The sequence below is a fragment of the Musca vetustissima genome, unplaced genomic scaffold (assembly GCF_032173495.1).
Source record: "Musca vetustissima isolate MV318-11 ecotype Yass unplaced genomic scaffold, APGP_CSIRO_Mvet_v1 utg10441, whole genome shotgun sequence".
Classification (NCBI taxonomy): domain Eukaryota; kingdom Metazoa; phylum Arthropoda; class Insecta; order Diptera; family Muscidae; genus Musca; species Musca vetustissima.
The window spans coordinates 33,394-57,581 of NW_026880011.1; the positions used below are offsets into that span (position 1 = coordinate 33,394).

General features: G+C 38.4%; 1 protein-coding gene across 1 annotated transcript; it reads left to right on the forward strand.

Moving 5' to 3' along the window:
• Positions 1-574: 574 nt before the first annotated feature.
• LOC133325268 (DNA polymerase theta) lies at positions 575-24,188 on the forward strand. The gene is made up of 15 exons (XM_061534057.1): positions 575-1,802; positions 2,952-3,822; positions 3,879-4,025; positions 4,089-4,201; positions 4,261-4,374; positions 6,766-7,036; positions 7,094-7,382; positions 7,445-10,478; positions 18,985-19,094; positions 19,168-19,265; positions 19,321-19,502; positions 19,566-19,729; positions 19,959-20,414; positions 20,483-20,595; positions 23,873-24,188. Exons 1-15 carry the CDS (start codon positions 576-578, stop codon positions 24,181-24,183), a joined length of 7,500 nt encoding a protein of 2,499 aa, XP_061390041.1. The 5' UTR covers position 575; the 3' UTR covers positions 24,184-24,188.

The following is a 24,188-nucleotide window of genomic DNA, read 5'->3' on the forward strand; positions in this document are numbered from 1 at the left end:
TGCTTTTAGAACCCATGTCAATTTTACCAATTTAACCCTAGTAGAGACGACTGGAAACGTAGCAACGTCATCTGGACGATCTGACTTTCTATACAGACGTGTCCAAGATGGAAGAAGGTACGGAGACAGGCGTCTACGTTGAAAGGTAAGGCCTTGAGCTTACCTACAAGCTGTATAGCAACTGTAGTGTTTTCCAAGCTGAAATCTTCGCGATGTCCGATAAGATGGACATCGATTTTTTTGTTAAATTAAATATTAGTTACACCATGACCAATATTATAGATGAACATCATTACCAACATATTGTCCTCGTTCGTCTAAACGACACACTATCTTTCGAAGTTTTGCACTGCATTACCATTCCCAGGTTCAAATAATAACGTCATTACCAACGGTTATCGATGTTTTTTCTGTAAAATCGATTAATTTCAAATTTGCGAAATTCTATTATTGTTTTGCTTTTGTTGAACCGCGCACAATTTATTTACAATTTTCCTTTTGATTATTATTTTGATGATTTAATTTTTTTTGTTGAAATTTGTACAAAGAATTTGTTACCATTTGAAAGAAAAAAAATGGAATTTTCACAATCGTTCGAATTTGGCAATAGCACTTTTATGAAACTGGAAAGCCAGGCAAAACATGCCCTCGAAGGTGATCAAGAGAATCGCGCTCCAAACGGAGGAGTTTTGGATGTCATTGATGAATCCCCAAAATCGAACAACAAAACGTCACTATTTTCGTCCTCCAAGTCAATACGCACCCGTAATGCTACACAACGTACCAATACAAGAACGGCTGATTCTACATATCATCGGAAATTTAGGCGTAGTAAATCCGATTCAACATTGCCCAAAGCACCAAAAGAAGAAAGTTGCACAAATTATTCGGAATTTTTCCGCAGTGATTTTTCCATTCCGAACGATATTTCTAAAGCTAAACAAACAGGCGGAGATGATAATGAATCGTTTTTAAGAGTTTCACAAATCGAGGCTGCCTTTAATTGTATTGATCCCGTAAAGGAGAATGGCAATGGAAAACTCAACTCGTCGAAGGATAGTCAAGAATCCTTTAAATTTGAGGAAGGCGATATTGGTGGAGTGGATAAAAGTAATGAAAATTTACAAAATAGATCGAAAGATTCAATTGATTTTGAGCAGAGCATGAACTACACAAATAACGCTGGAGATGAGGATATCGATGAAAACAGTGAGTCGTTGGAAAAACCTATATTCTCCGAGGACCTCAAAGACCTATTAGATACAGAAGATGCCAACGAAGATGTTGACATGTGGAAAGATTCTCTACCATTATCTGCAATACCTGATAATAATGAAAATGGCCAGGATTCACCTGAAGTTATGCATGAAATCAGCAGTTTTCTTAGTCATCCCAAAGAGGCCGAAGAAAACAATGAACAGAGAAAGCAAACTCTTAGCAAAGAATTAAGAACAAGTCATAAAATATTTAAAGAATCTCAAAAATCAGTTGTGGCTGAAAACGATATTAGTCTAAGTCATATGTCACCCGATCAATTGAAATTTACCCAGAATTCTCCAACAGTAAGTCCAAATATAAAAATCCAAACACCTGTCAGAACTAAACCTATGGATAAAAGTAAGAAATATGAATCGTCTACAAAGACCGAAGAAACTAAGGAAAAAATGACAATATCAAATAATTTGGATGCTCTGAAATCCATATCGGCTTGGAATTTGCCATTAAGTGTTCTACGTGAATATGAACGTAAAGGTGTTAAACAAATGTTCGACTGGCAAGTTCAGTGCCTTTGTAATCCTAAGGTAAGATTTAATTTATTTAAAACTATTCGCATGCTTAGCATAGGCCTTGAAAAAATATTCTTAAAAAATTCACGCCTTTTAAAGACCCTGAAAAACTATTCTTAAAAAATCCACGCCTTTTAAAGACCCTGAAAAACTATTCTTAACCCTTTCAGTGTCAAAAAAAATTTTTTGTCAGAATAAAAATTTAAAATTTTGTATTTATGCACAGTGTTTAGAAAAAAATTATTTTAACCCTCGGACAGTTTTGTCTGTCTTTCAGCAAAAACAAAAACATCAATTGTAACGGTACATAGGATAACCGAAAAATCGCAAAGAGAGTAATTTTAAATGTCGAATATATTCGACAAAAACACTGAAAGGGTTAAAAAAATCCACGCCTTTTATAAACCCTGAAAAACTATTCTTAAAAAAATCCACGCCTTTTATAGACCCTGAAAAACTATTCTTAAAAAAATCCACGCCTTTTATAGACCCTGAAAAACTATTCTTTAAAAAATCCGCGCCTTGAAAAACTTTATAGACCCTGAAAACTATTCTTTAAAAAATCCTCGCCTTGAAAAACTTTATAGACCCTGAAAACTATTCTTTAAAAAATCCGCGCCTTGAAAAACTTTATAGGCCCTGAAAACTATTCTTTAAAAAATCCACGCCTATTATAGACCCTGAAAACTATTCTTTAAAAAATCCGCGCCCTGAAAAACTTTATAGACAGTGAAAACTATTCTTTAAAAAACCCACTACTATTATAGGCCCTGAAAAATATTCTTTAAAAAATCCACGCATTCTATAGACCCTGAAAAATATTCTTTAAATAATCTACGCCTTTTATAGATCATGAAAAAATAATCTTTAAAAAATCTGCTCCTTTTATAGACCCTGAAAAATAATCTTTAAAAAAATCCACGCATTTTTTAGACCCTGAAAAAATAATCTTTAAAAAAAAATCCACGCCTTTTATAGACCCTGAAAAAATATTCTTTAAAATATCCACGCCTTTTATAGACCCTGAATAATATTCTTTAATAAATTCAGGTCTTTTATAGACCCTGAAAAAATATTTAAAAAATCCACGCATTTTATAAACACTAAAAAAATATTCTTTAAAAAATTAAATTAAAAATGATTTCATGAATTTTATATTTTCAGATACTTTTCGAACATTGCAATTTGGTATACTCTGCGCCCACTTCGGCTGGCAAGACACTGGTTAGTGAAATTCTTCTGCTTAAAACTGTGTTGGAACGTGGTAAAAAGGTATTGCTAATATTACCATTCATATCTGTGGTACGAGAAAAAATGTTCTATCTACAAGATCTGTTAACAGCAGCCGGATATCGTGTAGAGGGGTTTTTCGGTGGTTATACCCCACCTGGTGGATTTGATAGTATAAATGTTGCCATTTGTACTATCGAAAAAGCCAATTCAATTGTAAATAAATTATTGGAACAAGGCAAATTGGATGAAATCGGTACTGTGGTAGTCGATGAAGTTCATTTAATATCTGACCCCGGTAGAGGTTATATACTTGAATTGCTTTTGGCCAAAATACTTTATATGTCACAAAAATACGCATTGCAAATACAAGTTATTACCATGTCTGCAACATTGGCCAATGTACAATTGCTACAAAAATGGTTAAATGCTGAATTATTTATTACCGATTTTCGTCCGGTTGCTTTAAATGAAATGATAAAAGTCGGTAATAAAATCTATGATAACAATTTGAAAGTTATACGTTCTATAACTGAACCATCAGTGGATATTCGTGAACCATTTCCTACGATACCAAATGATTCAGATCATGTGGCTCAATTGTGTTTGGAAACTCTAATAGAAGGATGTTCGGTTATTGTGTTTTGCCCTTCGAAAGATTGGTGTGAAAATTTGGCTATACAATTGGCCGGTAACATACATGCCATCGGTAAGCAGGGTGGTGAATGGGGTATAAAATTAAAAGCTCAACTCAATCGGGAAGCTATTGATGATGTTAAGCAACAGCTGAAGGATATTCCAACTGGTAAGATTTTTCATAATAATTGAATCAATTTAAATGATATGATTTGTGGTTTTTAGGTTTGGATACGGTCTTGGAAAAAACTGTCACCTATGGCTGTGCCTTTCATCATGCTGGCCTAACCACGGAAGAAAGGGATATAGTTGAGGCAAGTTTTAAATCTGGAGCTCTGAAAATAATTGTGGCTACTAGCACTCTAAGTTCGGGTATGAATGTTAAAATATATCATACACTATTATTGCAATTAAATAAATTCTTGCTTTCTATAGGTGTCAATTTACCAGCTCGTCGTGTTTTGATACGTTCTCCTTTGTTTGGAGGCAAACAAATGAGTTCACTTACATATCGTCAAATGATTGGTAGAGCTGGTAGAACTGGAAAGGTATGAATTGTGGTTGTGTTTTAATATACGAACAAAGCATATCAGTTGAATATTTTTAGGATACTTTGGGCGAATCTATTCTCATATGTACAGAGAGCAATGCTCGAGTCGGAAAAGAACTGGTTATGGCAGATTTAAAACCCATCTATTCATGTTTGGAAATGGACAGCAATGTAAGTTAAAAAAAAAATAATAATAAATTAATTGTGTGCTAATCGCCTAAGAATGCTTCCGATGTGTTGTGTGGAGGTTAAAAATTAATGATTTATATTAATTGAAGTTTCAGGATACGAAAAAAATAATTTATTTGTATATTTTTTCTATATTAAGGTTAAACAGAAATTAACGATTTTATGAATTTTAGCTGTAATTTGTTATTTCAATTAGTATAGAACCTACTTTTAGAATATTGTAAGAAAACGTACATTTTTTGATAGAGCTTTGAAACAGATCTGATCGGGTTTACACAACGAAAAATATAGAGTTCACCTCGGTCATAGATTGTTAACTCAACATTTGATATAAATTTATCTTGTTTACCCCCAAAATTATCTAATTATACAAGATCTCTAGGTTGGTGTCATCTTAGGCCCTGCTCTGGCCATCCAAAACACATTTATATGGAACTCTTGTGGTACATATACTACTCCAAATGCACATCCAAAACGTCGTGATCTCACTGAAATTGTTCGTATTATATTGAGGTTGCCACTAAGAATTGGTAACCTCAATGCCTATATGTCGTCCGTAAATGGTCAACAAAAAAAGGGTCTATCAGGATCTCATTGCAACCACAGTAATGCAATAAATTATGCAAAGCAAGTTCTGTCAGCTAAACAGGACTAAAAAGGCCACCTTAACTCGAATAACCATGCCCCTTAACTTCAGCTGGAGTTGATGCCAGCATATCCAAGACAAAGTCATATAAAGCTCGCGGTCCACGGTAATACGTAAACACGTCGCAGCTTTAAGATATAAAGCTATAAACGAGTAGATCGTCAGCCGACATAATAGTCCGCTTCAGAATACAATAACATTCAATTCAATGCAGGCATATCTCGTGACTCTAGTGACCCATAGCAGTCAAATGTGGTAGTCAAATAAGGCAGTCAAATATGGTACTGCTGAGGTAGAAGTGGTTAACGTGTACATACCGTCAATTAATAGCTGTGAACCGCATTATTTGCCTAACAATAACCGTCTGGTACTAATGGATTTCAATGCTCACAATGAGTTGTGGCATTCCGTCCTAGGTAATGACCAGAGGGGGACAGTGCTGTCAGAGCAAATTGATGGCTCCACGTTCTGTACGGAAAATGAGGATTCCTCCACCAGAATAAGGGGAGAGTTTATCGAGCATTCCGAGAGCGACAAGACGAAGCGAAGAGTATTTGATACGTCGTATAAGATCTCTTCCCGCCGAGGAGGTACCACCACAGTTTACAATGGTTCACAAATGTCATCAGTAATACTAAGTCATCCTAAGCGTTGGGCCCTGACGGAATACCATGTATATGCTGAAACAGCTGGCCGAGCCGAGCCAGGAGTTGAGAACCTGACGAAAGTTCTCAATTTGTCGATAGCCACTCTAGTTTTACGCAATGGATAAGTATTCAGACTTGTTCGAACGCCGCCCTGACAACTGCAACAAGGTGCCTATTCCTTAGGGGACGAATATCCTTCCCTTATGTCAGCATAGCAATATGCTTTCGTTGCAGTACCTGCTCGGGTGCTTTAGGGACAATCATCCCAACCATCATATGGTGGATAAGACTCCCCCACCCAGGCGTGTCAGGAAGGAACTGCATTATCTAGAGAAAAAGATTCAACATTATAAAAGGGAAGCTCTAGATCAAGTAGTCTATCGAGCAGATCTGAATATCACTCATGCTGATGCAGTTGCAGAATGAATGCCGTCCTCGGAGCTCTTTCTTAACTTGGAGACAGAAGACTCCCGCACCAGGCGTGTCAGAAAGGATCTGCACGATCTAGAGAGAGAGGTACACATTATAAAAGAGATCCTCTACATCAGGTAGTCTATCGAGCAGGTCTAAATAGCATTCATACTGATGCGGTTGCAGAATGAATGCCGTCCATGGAGCTTTTTCTTAACTTGGAGACAGAACCTGACTGAATCTGCTAAACTGCTACAACAACAACAGGCTACAATGGGATCCTCAATCAATAGTATCGAATATTTGAAAAAAGGAAAAAACTGAGGAACTTCAGGAACAAAATAGAATTTCTAGATGATTAGGGAAACCAAATCTTAAGATGACTTCTTGTAAATTCTTCCTTTTCTATGAAGTACGAACATATAGGACTATTGAAAATCGATCATGAATCGCAGAAGGTCTGCAACAGTTGCACATACAGTCTGTACAAGAAGCCGACAACCCACAACCCCCGAAAGCGAAAGACAACCGTTCATACACCCATTTTCTGTTTAAATACAAATTGTATAGTTTGGCAGATTCTGGAACATCGTCATCATTAAATTTTAAACAAATTTTATTATTTTGTTACTTAGAAGAAATGTTTATTAAAACATCCTCAAATTTCAGACCCATTTAAAACGAGCCCTATTAGAGGTTATATCTTCTGGTGTGGCTACAACAAAAGAGGACTTAGATAACTTTGTCAAATGCACTCTCCTCAGTGCTCAAAAACAATTGGCGAATGACCAAAAGGAAGGAACCGATAGAGATTTACAAGATGAATGCATAAGCGAAGCTTTGGATTTTCTAATTGAATATGAATTTGTGCGTTTGCAAAACAACGAAGAAACCAATGAACAGTGTTATGTGGCCACTAGATTAGGAATGGCTTGTTTGGGTATTTGAAGCTTAACAATTTGATTATTTTAGAAATTAAAGAGTTCTCCAATTTTAGCTTCCTCTATGCCACCCACTGATGGTTTAATATTATTTGCTGAGCTACAAAAATCTCGACGTTGTTTTGTATTGGAATCGGAACTGCATGCCGTCTATTTGGTAACACCATATTCGGTGTGCTATCAATTGCAGGATTTAGATTGGCTATTCTTTTTGGATTTATTTGAAAAACTTACACCCGCCATGAAAAAGGTTGGCGAATTGGTGGGTATTAAGGAGTCGTTTTTGGTCAGAGCCATGAGAGGTCAATCAAAATTGGATTATAAACTGATACAGATACATAAAAGGTAAGAAAGATTATGATTTTTTATTTTGTCTGCAATATATATTCGAATTATTTTCTTCCTAGATTTTACACAGCCTTGGCCTTGCAAGAATTGGTAAACGAAGTCCCCATAAATACTGTGGCCTCGAAATATAAATGTTCTCGAGGCATGTTACAAAGTCTACAGCAAATGGCTTCCACATTTGCTGGAATTGTTACGTCGTTTTGTAACTCTCTACAATGGGACACCTTGAGTTTAATTGTATCACAATTTAAGGAACGTTTGTATTTCGGTGTCCATCGCGATCTTATTGATTTAATGCGTATTCCCGATTTAAATCATAAAAGAGCTCGAGCATTATTTGATGCGGGTATTACCTCCTTGGTGGATTTGGCTAATGCTGATGTTTTGAGTGTGGAAAAGATTTTATATAATGCTTTAAGTTTTGATTCCGCCAAACAACATGATAATGAAAATGCCATAGAGGCTGCTCAACGGAATGAGGCACGTAATTTTTATATAACCGGTAAAGCTGGTATAACAGTGGCCGAAGCATCTAAAATGCTGGTGCAAGAAGCACGTAGATTTGTCCAATATGAAATTGGTGTGGGGAACATAAATTGGTCGCAACAAAATGAGAAATTGGATGAGAATGGGGAAACCCAAAATGGGGAAGAATTGCATATGTCTTGCGAGGAGAATAAATTCAATGGAATGGAAAATAAAAAAATAGATATGAAGAATGTGGAAGTCGGAAATAAAAATAATGAAAATTGCAATAAAGAAAATGGTAATAAAGTTCAGAGAAAATCCGAGGAGGCTACCAACGACCAACCATCTAAACGTTCGGAAATTAAATCATATCCGGAAAAATTAAGTAAAGAAAGAGAACGCTCGAAATCTTCACACCAAGAAAATGGTGCAAGAAATTCTGATACTCGAAGTTCTAGGAACAATGAAAATAATACGCTTCAAATAAAAGAAAAATCAAATACCAACTCTAAGCATGGACATGAAATGGAATCTATAAAACCTTTGTCGGAAGATAAAAACACATTTGAAAGGGTCACTGCAGAAAATTTCGAAGCCAAGGATTTAATATCAAAATCAAATGGTCCCTATTCTGGTGGTAAGAAATGGAATGAAGCGGCGAACAATTTAAAATCTGCGGATAAAATCTCTTCTGGTATAACAAAATCGAATATTGAACCTAAAAACCGCAGCTCATCTGAACAACTAACTGAAAATAATAAAAATATGGATTCTCCAAAATTAAGAAAGAGCAATGAAGCCAAACCTAATGATTTTAAATCAAAAGATGCGAAAGTGATCCAGACGCCAAATCAAATCTTCTCCGCAAATTTATCTACACCAAAAACCACTGTGGAACCCCTAAAACCCAAGGAGAAACGAAAATCATCCGAACCACTACCACTGGATAACAACGATGTTACTCCACCGAAATTAAGAAAGAGTGATGAGAACAATAAAGCAATTGCCTTAGATGATGGTGAAAAACCAAGTACCAGCAAAAAAGCTCAACGATTATTAAGGGCAAAACAATTATCGGAAATGAAGAAACAGGAATGGGCAAAGAAACGAGAGGAAGAAGACCAGGGTAAACAAAATCCCGCTAAAGAAAATGTTTCTACAAAGCAACAGGAGACAAATAAAGCGTCAAAAGTTATAGAAAACCCCATGGAAAATGGTGTGGGAATCTCGAACAAAATGTCCGAAAATAAGGCGGAAAAGAAAGACCAAGTTTCCCAAAATCCAATCTCAGAAAATAATGTCGAAAAAAGAGGTAATATTCCCCAAAAATCCATCTCAAACGGAATTGACAACAAAAAGGAATCCACACCCAACATAATAACAACCAATGGAGATGTTTTTAAAACTCCCAATACAAATACCCCCCGATCTTCACATGAACGTCCACAAAATAACAATTCAGGAAATTCGAATAAAGTACTTCGAAGAAGTCCCCGTAATAAACTCATTAGTTCCACAAGAATTGATTATCAAACAACGTCCTCGAAAATTGCTACACCACCACAACCTACAGCTAAAAAACCTATCAAACCATTAGTTAAAAGTCCTGGTGAATTATTTAACGATGACAACGATGATGAAGAATCATTTGTATTCAACACGGGAGTTAATGAAGCCATTAAAAAGGTGGAAAATAATCACGGCGAAGAAAAAAATATTTTAAATCAATCGCAAGAGGATGAAATACCCAGTTCACAGCAACTTTGTGAAGATGTCAATACAAATAAAACACATTCACCACATGCCTCAAGATTCCTAAGATCATTGAGGGCAACACAACGCGGTCAGAGTCCCATGACAAAGGGGCGTAGAATTACACCCGAACCTCCCGCACGAGAAGTTGACAAAAAGAAAGCAGAACCCACGAGGATAACAACAGAAAATAAAACCGAATCTCCTCCGGTGGCGGCAAATGGTGAACCCAGCTCTTCTTCAAGTAATATCGAATTATCTGATTTCTCTATGGAAAATTCTCTTATGAAAAATCCCATGCATTTGAATGCATCACACATTTTAAGCTGCTCCAAAGTTGAACCAGATTGTTCTTCATTTAAATCCATTGATATCATAGATATATGTGGTGATCAACAACTTTTCAAGGGAGCTTTTAAGGAATTTATGAATGCGAAACGTTTGGGATTTTGTTTGGGTATACAACAGCAAGTGGCTAAACGTAAACCGATAATAGGAGCAAATCTATTACTTAATCAAGCTGCAGCCGCCGATAGAGATAATGAAGCTCGTATACAGAATATTGATTTTCAAATTGATGATACAAATTATCTAGCTGGTATTGGATTTTGTATATCGGAAAATTTGGTATACTACATGAATATGCAAACGGAGGGCACATGTAAAGGTCTAACTCCCGAAGTAAAATGTAAATATCTACGTATGCTACTACGTTCCCAAGAGCATTGTCTGATAGTTTACGATGCCAAAGAACAATTTAAAATTGTACGTAAACTTATAAAAGATTTGGGTGAGATTGCCACCGGATTGGAAGATCCCAAGGTGGCGAATTGGTTATTGCAACCAGATAAAATGCATAATTTACATAGTTTGGTAAGTGTATTATTCAAATATAATTAAGGACATAAAACCTTTACCATGGAAGCAGGAGCAGATCTTTTTTTAATAATCATTTAGGTTCTAGTAGATTTTATTTATGACTATCCGTCTGACTTCTGGAAGCATGTCTATATTAAATTAGTTTAATTTGGTGGGTCTAGAATTGCCACGGTCTGCTCTCTCTGCTCTCAAATATGAATCATAATAAAATACGTCAGGGCAGAATTTGGTAAGTAATAATTCATAAGGGGTGCAGGGAGTGGGTGCACTTCAGGAATTGTTCCGCGTTGGCCCGGTTGCGAGACTACAGCGAAAGGGATTACGTTGCCTCGGGCTGCGACAACGCAAACCCCTGTGAGTCTTCGTCTATGACTCATCTTCTTCGTCGGAGTACGGAACTATACCGTAGTCTACTAAACAGCGACCAAATATGTAGCATTTAATACCGCACGTTCCCACCACTGATAGTGCATCGTTTCTGCAATTTAATTGCAACGGTCTTCGAGGAAAAATAGACGAGATAGTGGACTTCATGAATCGGAAGAATATTTTGCTGGCGGCGGTGCAGGAAATCAAGCTCAATAAAAATTACACCAGAAGTGGAGGTGGGGGCCTACCATTCCTTATGTACCACTCTGTTCAATACAGGCCTATCTTGCTTGAGCTTGAGTCTAGTGACCATACATGGAATGTATGGAGGTAGCAGTTAAATGTGGTATTGATGATGTAGAGATGCTTAATGTGAACATACCGCCGATTAATAGCTGCGAACCGCGTTATTTGCCTAACATTAGTTTTCATTTGGAGGGCAATAACCGTCTGGTGCTAGGGAATTTTAATGCCCACCATATGTTGTGGCATTCCGTCCTTTGTAATGACCAGAAGGGAACAGTGCTGGCAGAGCAAATTGATAGCTCCATGTTCTGCACGGTAAATGAGGATGCCCCTACCAGAATAAGGGGAGAGTGTCAGTTCGTCAGACATAACCATTGTTTTACATAACCATTGTTTTACTACCTCCCCATAATCGGATCCATCAGCAGACCGCCAATTCCATCACCTCTGAACGCCGCACTTTCGTTAACCATAAGAAAGCTAACCTGCAAGGATTCAAAGCGTTCACCAACCATTGTTTCACATAAACATTCATTCCTTCTGATGAACAGGTAGCAGAAGGAAAGAAAAAAGAAACTCAGAAGATCCCAGAATAAGGGAATTCACATTGAAGGTCAATAGATTAATCTCGGAGCATAACCGGAATAAAGGGTTGGAACATCTGAAGAGTTGCAACATCGCAACCGTTGTGAGTAAACTATTGGAAACGGTTATGTTGCTCTGGAACCCTGGAAGGATGATAGGAACTCACATTGGAGGCCGCAGATTCGTCGCGGAACATAAGCGGAATAAGTGGTTGGAGCATCTACGCAATGAAGAATTATTCAGATTTGTCAGAACTCCAACAGAGTGGACCAATCTCATGAGGTGGCGAAGATCCTACCCTTACGTCAATTTAGCAATATGCTTTCGTTACAGTACCTGCTTGGGTGCTTCAGATATAATCATCCTAACTATCATATGGTTAATATAACTCCCCACAGACGTGTAAGAAAGCATCTGCATGACCTAGACAAAGAGATATCCAGCATTGTATAGTTCAGTTCTAAATATTGTTACGAATATAATTTTAGATTTAAGTTAATTTAGATGAATTCCGTTAATTTAAGAATTTGAATTGTAACGTAAATTTCTACTACGCAGTTTATTTGAATAACTTCACAACAACAACCACTGTATAGATTTTTCTACATCCTTCCATTTCCTCTTTCATTTTCTATTTTGTTATTGTCGTACAATTCTTGTTAAACGTCATTCCTCTTTCTTTGTTATTCCCTCGCCTGTATATGTGTTGTTGTTATTCCTCTTTCTTTGTTATTCCCTCGCCTGTATATGTGTTGTTGTTATTCCTCTTTCTTTGTTATTCCCTCGCCTGTATGTGTGTTCTTGTTATTGTAAGTTTGTTTACTCAAGTTTGTTGTTGTTATTGTTCACTCAGTAAGTTTGTTGTTGTTATTGTTACTCAATGTGTTTGTTGCATTGGTAGATTGTTCGTGATCTAGGTGTTACCAGATCGTCTAGAAACTTCTGTAGCGACAGGCAGGGCTCATATAAATAGAGGGAATGGAAAGGCAGTGAGTCAGTTGTGAATCAGATCGCGAATTGAAACCGTCGTGTAAAGTAAAGTGCAAAGTAAAGTTGTGTGAATAAAATCATTGTAATAATCGTAATCCGAAAGAACCTGCGTTTTATTTGGTACGAATTGTATCGGGAAATAAAACAACGTCTACACGGGATTTAGTAAAACCCAAGAACGTAACAATTGGTGTCGGAAGTGAGATTACGATAATACTACGATGAAGTTTAAGGATCTACGAGTGGAAGACTTGAAGAAGGAGCTGAATAAATTGGAATTGTCCTCTACTGGCAACAAGGCTGAACTACAAAAACGTCTGTTGGATGAGTTCGAGCGCCGTGGTATGAACATCGATACATATGAGTTTGACAGTAAGGATGAAGTGGATTTATCGGAAATGGGCGAATCCAACGGTGGGGAAGTCTCGTCAGTAGCTGCCAGGGGTGACGATTTCAGAGAAATGCTGGCTAAAATGTTGGAGGAAAATTCCAGAAAGTTAGTAGAAAACACGAGACGAATGTTCGAGGAGAATTCCAGAAATATGAACGAGAAACTCGAGAACATTACAGAAGTTATTGGAAGGAGAGTGGAAACCGTGGAGGTCCAAATTAAAGAGTTGGATAAGAAAGTGAAGTCAGTTGACGAGAAGATTCTGTCTGTGGATGAGAAATTTCTGGTCAACGACCACAGGGTTACGAATCTGGAGAAGAAAATGTCGGAACTGGAAATTAAGGGTGGTCCGGTGCGAGTTCCTGATACCACACTAAAAATCAAACCTCCTGTATTCGACGGCTCTACGTCATTCAATGTTTTCAAGTTACAGTTCGAGACAGTGGCTTCTAGAAATTCGTGGAACGACAGCGACAAAGCGGTTGCACTACTTCTGGCATTGAAGGGCAGTGCTGCTGATGTTATACAGAGCATTCCTGTCGCTTCTAGGAACAACTATGAAGATGTTATTGCTGCACTGGAACGTAAGTACGGTGGCGAACATAAACAAAACATCTACCTTATGGAATTAAGGGGAAGAGTGCAGAGGGCAAACGAGACGTTGCAAGACTTTGCAGCTGAGGTGGAACGTTTGGTGCTAATGGCGTATCCAGGAGAGAATCACCCATTGGTGGACCGTATTAAAATCGAAACCTTTGTGAATGGCATACGTGACCCTGAGATTAAATGTGCAACATATGCGTCACCAAAAGCGTCATTTGCCGAAACCGTGTCGTTTGCCCTTGCCCAAGAGACGGCAAGAATAATTGTTAAGCCCCAGACCCACAAGATTCGCCAACTGGAGACCGAAGGTTGCGAACCCAAATCTCTCGTTAACTCGATCAAGGACGCCATGAAGCAGGTAATAGAAGAAACAAAGTTAGTAGGGATGACTAAGCCCAGGGTTAGATGCTACAACTGCGATAAAGCAGGTCATATTGCGCGCGAATGCAGAGCTAAGCGCAAACGATCCAGGTCATCGTCACCACCTCCAACGAAAGATGGTAGACGAATGGCTCAACAGTCCACCAATGAGTCACCGTAAAACTAAATCGAGCCAGTCCAGCGGGGCATGAACTGGCTCCCATCGACGATGGCCCCACAATCTCCATAGCAATAGTACAACAGAAAAGTCACAACCTAACAACAACTGGGTACATTAATGGTGATAAGCGAGTTCTGACATTAGATACTGGCGCATCAAAGTCCATCATAAGATCAGATCTGGTAAAGGGAAAAGTAACGCAAATTAATGGAGTCAGACTGCGCACAGCAACGGGGGAGCCCGCGGCAGTACACGGCAAGATTACCCTGAGAGTAACTATTGCCAATAAATCGGAGAATTACGAGTTTATAGTTGCTGATATCATAGACGAAGTGATAATAGGCGCAGATTTTATGATTGCCTTTGGTATCAATCTGGATATGAAAGAGCGTGTGATGACCTGGTCTAACGTCGAAATTCCGTTAAACGTGGGCTACGATGAAAGTACACCCATTAGACGTCTGACTACGGACCATCCAGAGATAATACCGCCCTGTGCCGAAGCAATAATATGGGTACCAATGAATGGAGATTGTGGAGCCGAGAAGTTGTGGGTGGTGGAACCAGCAGAAAACATCAATAGTGACATCCTAATAGCGAATGCCTTGGTGAAAAGCAACGAGGACGGGCTGATTCCTGTTAGAGTTTTGAACCTGTCAAACAAGCAAGAGCAAATTTGCCAATTTTCCGATGTTGGACAATGTACACCAGCTGAAGCCGTAATTAATTTGGAAACTAGCACCGAAAAGCCAGCAGCCATGGAGAAGAAGCACCTCGACGGCTACATAAAAGAGTGGACACACCAATTATCACCTTCCGAGAGGAACAAGGCTAAGCAGCTATTATGGAAGTATGCCTCTACCTTTGCGTTGACAAAAGAGCACCAAGGAAGAACATCAGTGGTGAAGCATGAAATCAATACAGCAGACGCGAGACCCATTAAACAGCCTCCAAGAAGTGTTCCCCTGGCAAAAAGAGACGAGGTCCAGAAGCTGATAAGTGAGATGGAAAAGAGTGGTGTAATAGAACCATCGTCAAGTCCATGGTGCTCCCCAGTGGTCTTGGTCAAGAAGAAAGACGGAGGCACTCGATTTTGTGTGGACTATCGAAAGTTAAATGATGTCACCAAGAAAGACAGCTATCCGCTCCCAAGAATCGACGACACATTGGACACATTAGCCGGGACGTCATGGTTCTCCACCCTCGACCTGCAGAGTGGGTACTGGCAAGTAGAGATCGCCGAGAAAGATAAGGAGAAAACAGCATTTGGCGTTAATGGGGGTCTCTGGCAGTTCAATGTCATGCCATTCGGACTCTGCAACGCCCCGGCTACATTTGAAAGGCTGATGGAGCGTGTGTTAAAAGGGCTGCAGTGGAAGTCATGCCTCATATACCTGGATGACATCATAGTCATGGGACGCAACTTCGACGAACACATCAAGAATTTAAAGGATGTTCTTCAGCAGCTTTCGTCTTCAGGCCTCAAGCTGAACCCGAAGAAGTGCAGTCTCTTCCAACGAGAGGTGAAGTTCCTGGGGCATCGCGTGACGCCGGAGGGCATATCGACGGATAAGGAGAAAATTCAAGCCGTCAGAGATTGGCCGCAGCCCCGAAATCTCCATGAGCTGCGAAGCTTTCTGGGTCTCTGCACCTACTACCGTCGATTTGTCCCAAATTTTGCCAACATCGCCGCCTGTCTGCACCGCTTAACGCAAAAAGGCCAGAGGTTCCAGTGGGGCAACGACCAAGAAGAGGCGTTCAGTAAACTCAAAGACATGCTATGTAGAGCCCCCATTTTGGCATACCCTATACCTGGCGGAAAGTTTGCTCTGGACACAGACGCAAGTGCGTGCGGCATCGGTGGCGTCCTTTCCCAGGAAATCGACGGCCAGGAAAAAGTCATCGGGTACTACAGCCGGACATTGTCGAAGCCTGAGAGGAATTACTGTGTGACGAGGAGAGAGCTGCTTGCCGCCCTTGAGAGCGTTAAACACTTCCACAAATACCTATATGGCCAGCATTTCCTGCTGAGGACCGACCACGCTGCTCTCCAATGGTTGCTGCGGTTTAAGAATCCGGAAGGTCAACTAGCCCGTTGGATCGAGAGGCTCCAGAGTTATGATTTCAGAATCGAGCACAGAAAAGGCGGAAAACACGGTAATGCTGATGCCCTGTCTCGTCGGCCATGCAAGGTAGAATGCAGGCATTGCTCAAAGGCTGAGAATAAGGAGAATATCGTTGATGTCCGACTATTGCAGTTTGAGTCGGGTGAAGATTGGTCGACGGAACAACGAAGAGATCCCATTCTGGGCAAAGTAATTTCGGCCATTGAAACGGGCAAGCGACCTAGTCGTAAAGAAATCACCTCCGAAAGCCCTCTTTTAAAATCCTATTGGGCCCAGTGGGACAGTCTACTTATAAAAGATGGCTGCCTATATCGCAAATGGGAAAGTGAGGACGGTAAATCTCACCGGAACTTGATCGTCGTCCCAGACTCCAAAATAAGAGATGTCTTGTCGGAGTTTCACGATGGGCCAAGTGGAGGACATCTCGGCATAGCAAAGACCGCTGAAAAGGTAAAGCAGAGATTCTACTGGGTCGGCTGTCAAAAATCCATTGCCGACTGGATCGCCAATTGTGAAAGGTGCATAAAAGCTAAAGGTCCAACACGGAAGAGTCGAGGCTACATGCAGCAGTATAATTCAGGAGCCCCTTTTGAAAGAATCGCAATGGATGTAGCTGGACCGTTCCCCACAAGCGACTCTGGGAACCGGTATGTCTTAGTGGTCATGGATTACTTCAGCAAATGGCCAGAGGTTTATGCTATCCCAAATCAAGAAGCCAGGACAATTGTGGATGTGTTCAGCAAAAATTGGATTTGTCGCTATGGTGTTCCATCTGAGGTTCATTCCGATCAAGGTAGGAATTTTGAATCAGCGATCTTCAAGGAAATGTGTGACTCCTACGGAATCAAGAAAACCAGAACGACGCCCTTACATCCACAATCAGATGGCATGGTGGAAAGATTCAATCGCACCCTTGAAGAACATCTACGGAAAGTGGTGGACAGCGGCCAACGAGACTGGGATGAGCATATTCCAAAGTTTTTACTGGCTTATAGATCGGCCATTCATGATTCCACATCACGGACCCCAGCCAAAGTTCTGTTCGGAAATGAATTAAAGCTACCTGGCGATTTGATATTCGGTGCTACCCCAAACGACAATGTGAACCAAGATGAAGACAGCCAAAACTCTTTTAGTAAAGTCCACGATGCAGTCCGACATCGAATAAAAATGGTTAGCAACCGCATGAAGGCAAGGTACGATCGAGCGGCAAATACCGATGGGTTTCAAGAAGGGCAACTGGTACTATTGTTCAACCCACAACGAAAGAAAGGACTATGCCCCAAATTGCAAACGCACAGGGAAGGACCCTACAAGATTGTCACGAAAATAAATGACGTCGTTTATCGCATCCAGAGGAGCGACAGTCCCAGGTCGAAGATGAAAGTTGTACATTTGGAGCGGCTGACCCCCTACGGAACGGGAACTGTGCCTATTCGGGACGAACAGGCTTAAGCGGGGGGCAATGTTACGAATATAACTTTAGATTTAAGTTAATTTAGATGAATTCCGTTAATTTAAGAATTTGAATTGTAACGTAAATTTCTACTACGCAGTTTATTTGAATAACTTCACAACAACAACCACTGTATAGATTTTTCTACATCCTTCCATTTCCTCTTTCATTTTCTATTTTGTTATTGTCGTACAATTCTTGTTAAACGTCATTCCTCTTTCTTTGTTATTCCCTCGCCTGTATATGTGTTGTTGTTATTCCTCTTTCTTTGTTATTCCCTCGCCTGTATATGTGTTGTTGTTATTCCTCTTTCTTTGTTATTCCCTCGCCTGTATGTGTGTTCTTGTTATTGTAAGTTTGTTTACTCAAGTTTGTTGTTGTTATTGTTCACTCAGTAAGTTTGTTGTTGTTATTGTTACTCAATGTGTTTGTTGCATTGGTAGATTGTTCGTGATCTAGGTGTTACCAGATCGTCTAGAAACTTCTGTAGCGACAGGCAGGGCTCATATAAATAGAGGGAATGGAAAAGCAGTGAGTCAGTTGTGAATCAGATCGCGAATTGAAACCGTCGTGTAAAGTAAAGTGCAAAGTAAAGTCGTGTGAATAAAATCATTGTAATAATCGTAATCCGAAAGAACCTGCGTTTTATTTGGTACGAATTGTATCGGGAAATAAAACAACGTCTACACGGGATTTAGTAAAACCCAAGAACGTAACAATATGTTTTATACTAATGGAGTTGCCACAGCGCTGAATGAATATAGAAAAAATGCCGAAAAATGAGATTTTCATTTCTTGAAAATTGTTCCTTCACTCCTGCTCTGAAGATGGGATTCTTAATATGCAGGCGTCAAAACTTTGCACACCATTTGTTTGGTTTTTGAATGTGGGGAGATTTGTATGCATTTTGGAACAATTTAGATTTTTAATTGTAGACCAAACGGTACGGATGTTAAGATGTTCAGATGAAAACTATTTAATAAATCATTTTAAGTGAGGTTTCTCCAATTTGTCACATATGTTGCTGAATTTAGTTTATGTAATAATTCAGAATTTTCCTTGACATACCAATTCTTTCTGTTATGGTATAATATCTTAGGGTCTCTCGTCCTCATGGTAGAGTGTTATAACGTTTCGACTGAGCAGAATTTAAAATCAGTTACAATTTCTTATTAAATTGTTGCTTCTTTCAGGCCCAACAATTTGCACCGGAATGTTCAGCATTGGTAAATTTATGTGGCAGTGGTAGAGGTTATAACAGCTATGGCTTGGATTCGGATAGTGCTATATTAGCTAAGGTTAGGTAATGTTGTTCATGATATAATAATAGTCGTTAAACAATAATATTAATTTATATATATTTTTCAAATATTCAGGTGTTCCATTGAGAGTTGTGTAACAATACATATTATCAAAGGACAAATTGAGAATTTGGAACGTATTGGTACCGGGCAGTTGCATAAATTCTTTAAAGGTATATAAACATTGATTTGATTTTTTATATTAAATTAATGAATATATTTCTCTAGAACTTGAAATGCCTTTGCAAATCTCATTTTGCAATATGGAAGATGTTGGCTTTCCAACAAGTTCGGAGGCATTACATAAATTATTTCAACAAATGGTCGATGCCATGAAGAGACTGGAAGCTAAAATCTATGAATTACATGGATCGAAATTTAATTTGGGATCCTCGTCCGCAGTGGCAAGGGTGAGGACTTTAAACAAATAATTATTTTGAATGTCATTTATTAATCTTTTCTTTTAATTTTAGGTCCTGGGTTTACATCGCAAAACTAATGGCCGTGTTAGTACATCGAAACAAATATTGGAGAAAATCGATACACCTATTTCACAAATGATAATCACATATCGTAAAATAAGTGTTACATTAACCAAAAACATACAGCCATTATTGAAATGTGTTCAAGATGAAAGGTAAATTGCTCATTTTTATTTTTTTATCCTTACATTTGAATAAGTTTATTTATCTTATTGTTTCAAAATCTGATGTACACTCCCTCCTTTGTAATATTGACTCATTTGCAGGTTTCCTTTTAATTCTATAAATCTCAATCTTATTATTAAATGTTAAATTGCTGGAACTACCATTATCTTCTTATGTTCTGTAATTAAATTTTTTGTATTTTATATTCCTTTCAAAAAGAATCCACGGCCAGAGTATAACATATACCTCAACGGGACGTATATCGATGACAGAACCAAATTTACAAAATGTTGCCAAAGATTTTGATGTGGAAATAGGGTCGGATAAATTCACCATTTCTTGTCGCAGCGCCTTCTATCCGCGCGATTCAAAACGATGCCTTATCTCATCGGATTTTTGTCAATTAGAAATGCGTATATTAGCACATTTATCACAAGATGCTGCCTTAATGCAAGTTATGAAATCCGATAGAGATGTATTTGTAGCGATAGCTGCACGTTGGAATAAAATTCCGGAACAAAATGTTAGCGAGCAGATACGTAATGGTACAAAACAAATTTGTTATGGCATTGTTTATGGTATGGGTATGCGTGCTTTGGCGGAGGGTCTTAAATGTACCGAACAGGAAGCCAACTTTGTTTCGGAACAATTTCATGCAGCCTATCCGGGAATAAGGTAAGTGTGGTACATGTGTTTTTTATTATGAATTATAATTGTAATTTATAAAAATGTTTTTATTATAGGACTTATATCGATAAGGTTGTGAAATTTGCGAGAAATAATGGTTATATTGAAACAATAACTGGTAGACGTAGATATTTGGAGCACATCAATAGTGGAGAAGCATCTATGAAAAGTAAGTAATACTATACTTTTTTTCTTCGTGACGGGTTTATTTAATTTTTAAGGGGATCCCCCCATTCTCAGAGTCAAAAAATTAATTTAGTTTTTTTTATTTAATTCAAATCTACACTAATTCAATAATGTTCCTACAAAATTTCAATTGAAAATTTTAAGAACTGTGTCAGCGTAAAGTGACGGCAAGAGTGATTCTCAAACTTTAAACGCATTTTTCTCGAAGCAGTGTTTTTACGAATAGCAGGGACTTGGTCGAATTCCAACCAACGAGCAGTTTTGTGCGGAAGTGCCGTTACCGTAGGGGTTGCGTTCTATTTACATTACTCTGTCCAGTACATCCCCATTTCGTTTGTGCTAGACTGTAGTGACGCATACATTGACAACTGGAGTGTAAGATACGTCGTCTTTTAGCCCTCAGTAGATTTTTATAAACTATATCATCTCAAATATTTAACCATTGTTGGATAATAAACTATATGTGGAGTCGCTACTCGTATGTGGAATTCAGAAACAAGAGTGAAACACAGCGATCGCCTTCGATCTAGATAACTGGAGCGCTAAGAAGCAGCCTTAAATGCTATTTAAAACCTAAAATCTACATTCCAGGCTGCTTGATGTGCTCTGAGGCTCCGGGAAACGGAAGTCGCTGAATTTTGACCAAGCTAGCATCCTTTACACGACGCCAGGTTGTGACTTCTTCGATAGCAGTACTCACATCAGTGACTATACTCCCTCTCATAGAGACTTTAATGACATCAGAGTAGAGTTTCCTAGTAGGGAATCCTGGACTGGTGGCTCCTTAGGGAACTAGAAATCTATAACTTATATAAACTTAATAACTTAGGATCTCGAATAATATCTGACTCGAATTCTCTAGCCGTAGAACTTCTTCGCTGTTGTCTCATAATAGGAGAGAGGTTAAAATCATTGTGGGGATCACAACAGGTCACTGCAGGATTAGATCTCTAACTTCAAAATGGGATATCAAGGGAGTGGATTACTGCAGTTTATGTGAAGATGAGGAAGAGCTGGAAACAATTAGGTGTAGGTGTCCATCGCTGAGTGACCACCTTTCAATATCCTGCAACTTTCACTATATTTTCTCTCAGGTACCAAGGATGACCACAATGGACAAATGTCTCTTAGTGAACGGTTGCAACCAGCAGCCGTACATCTCTAACCTAACCTATCTATGTTTTGGTTCCACATATTTGTCCTCATATATTTATATCCCCTTTATTTTCGTTATTTATAGGATTTTAGACATTTTTTCAACCAAGTTGGCTCTAATTTGCTATTTTAAATTTTCTTTGGTTGGTTTGATTTTTGTATTATAAAATGCTGGAATTTGTGATACCGGGATCTTAGTGTGTAAACAATATTTTCATAGAACATTTTCAATATAAATACATGTTTCTACATTGCCCCATACTAACGTTTCGCTCCATTTTTGGTATGTTCAAGGTTCTAGCTCAATTTTCCAACCTAAGTGTCTGTAGTTTGATACTTCGTTTGCTCCTACTATGCAGTAATTTATCATGATATTGTCTCGATATAAAAGTCCCGATCTATTTTATATATTAGGAGTGCCCTTTAGGGTCATGTCTTTTTTGCAACCTCGTATCCAAATTGTTATATTTTGATGTTTGATTACTTGATCATTAGGGTTTTATCTAATCGTATGTAAAAGATTAGATAAAACCTTAATGATCAAGTAATTCTTTAAACCAGTAATTCTTTGAAGTAGTAAAGTCAGACTGGACCGACTATATGATACCCTTCATCACTTAGGGTATATTGTACATATGTATCCTTACAATTGCATGTCAATGTTCCTCGAAGGAATCGAATCGATTTTTCCCAAATGGACCAAATAAATGAGATGTGCCAAATTTCATCCAATTTACTTCGAAATGTCGTTCATTGTGAAAATCATAAAAGGATTCAGCGTCCCATACAAATCAGATACCTACTCTAAATTGTAAATAAAATGGCAAATGTTAATCCATTTCTATGGCCAATGAATAATTTTGTGCATAAGTTTTGTGACTTTCCGTGAAAGTTTTTAAAATCAACAATCTTTCAGTTTTTTTTTTTTTTTTTTTTGTTAAAACAATTTCAAAGTGGATTTTGCGGAGGAGACGCTATGGTTGCTGCTGCGCTTATCACCGTAGTGCTAATCACCGCAGTTTCCATGACGTCATCCTCGTCCGACAAGGGCGTGTCATCCCAGAGCTGATTCGGGATGGTCTCCTGACTAAGGCTGAAGAAGCCGGTTTCCTCTAGAAGATTGAGGAGGAGATCCGGCTGCCTCTCCAGGCTCCAGTAGGACAAGTGGCTAAAGAGAGGCCCAGGGTGATGGCGTGGGTCGTCAACACCTGAGGGGGTTCATTGATATCTGACCTTGTAGAGTTCGAGACTGAGGGTGCCAATACAGTCGGGAACCTGACTGCAAACCGTAGAACGCTGATAGGCACGAGATCGTTAGGGGGGACACTTTAAGAAGATAGTGTGCCAGACCTTTGAGATGGTTATAAAGGGGCGCCATTCTTGCCTCGTCGGCTCAGGGATCATAGGCACTCGGTCATTTCCTCGGAGACTCTCCCCTTGAGCCCGCTGATTGTCCGCGACTGTTTATTTGTTATTCACAGTTACCCAATAACCACAGTTACATATAATATAAACTGGAGTTTTTTCGGAAAGCCATATTATGAGGTCACTATCATGTTAGTTAATATTATATTATCTCCATGGGGAGGATATTACAAATGTAACTGGTCGCAACGGAACATAAACCTAACTTTACTTTAGGCTTTGAAGCATACTTTTCGATATTAGTGTATTTTGAAAGCGAAATTAGAGATATGAATGGTAAACAAAAAGAAAACTATTATTTAATATTGCACACCGCTTTTTTCAATATGTCGGAAAGTTATCTATAGAAAGAAATTCCACATATTTTTTAAACCCATTGATTTTGGTTTATGGAATCGTACAAAGATAATTATAGTTACGTTACAATTGAACATAACCCATACATAAGAAACATGTCGATAAGGAAATATATGTTGAGTCATTTTGATACACGTTTTCTGAACAATAATCGATTGAATTATTTGTGTTGATCACAATTCTGAATTTAATCTCTGCAAACACCCCTAAAATATTTGTTATTTTTGGAATTTTCCAATTTAATATTGTGTATACACTTTTCGATTTTGTATTGAAATATTTTCCACTAATTTTATTTTCCCTGCTCTTTACGCTCTCTCTAGATCAAGCTGAAAGACAAGCAGTTAATTCCACGATACAAGGCTCTGCAGCAGACATTGCCAAAAGTGCAATTTTACGAATGGAGAAAAATATTACAAAATATCGCACCAAATTAGGTATTGAACCGGATTCAGTACGTTTAGTATTACATTTGCACGATGAATTGATATTTGAAGTACCCGAAGATAAAGCCAAGAAAATAGCCAAAGTTTTAAGTATAACCATGGAGAATTGTGTGAAATTAAATGTACCACTTAAGGTTAAGTTAAAAATTGGTAAAAGTTGGGGTGATTTAAAAGAGGTAAAATTATAATGATT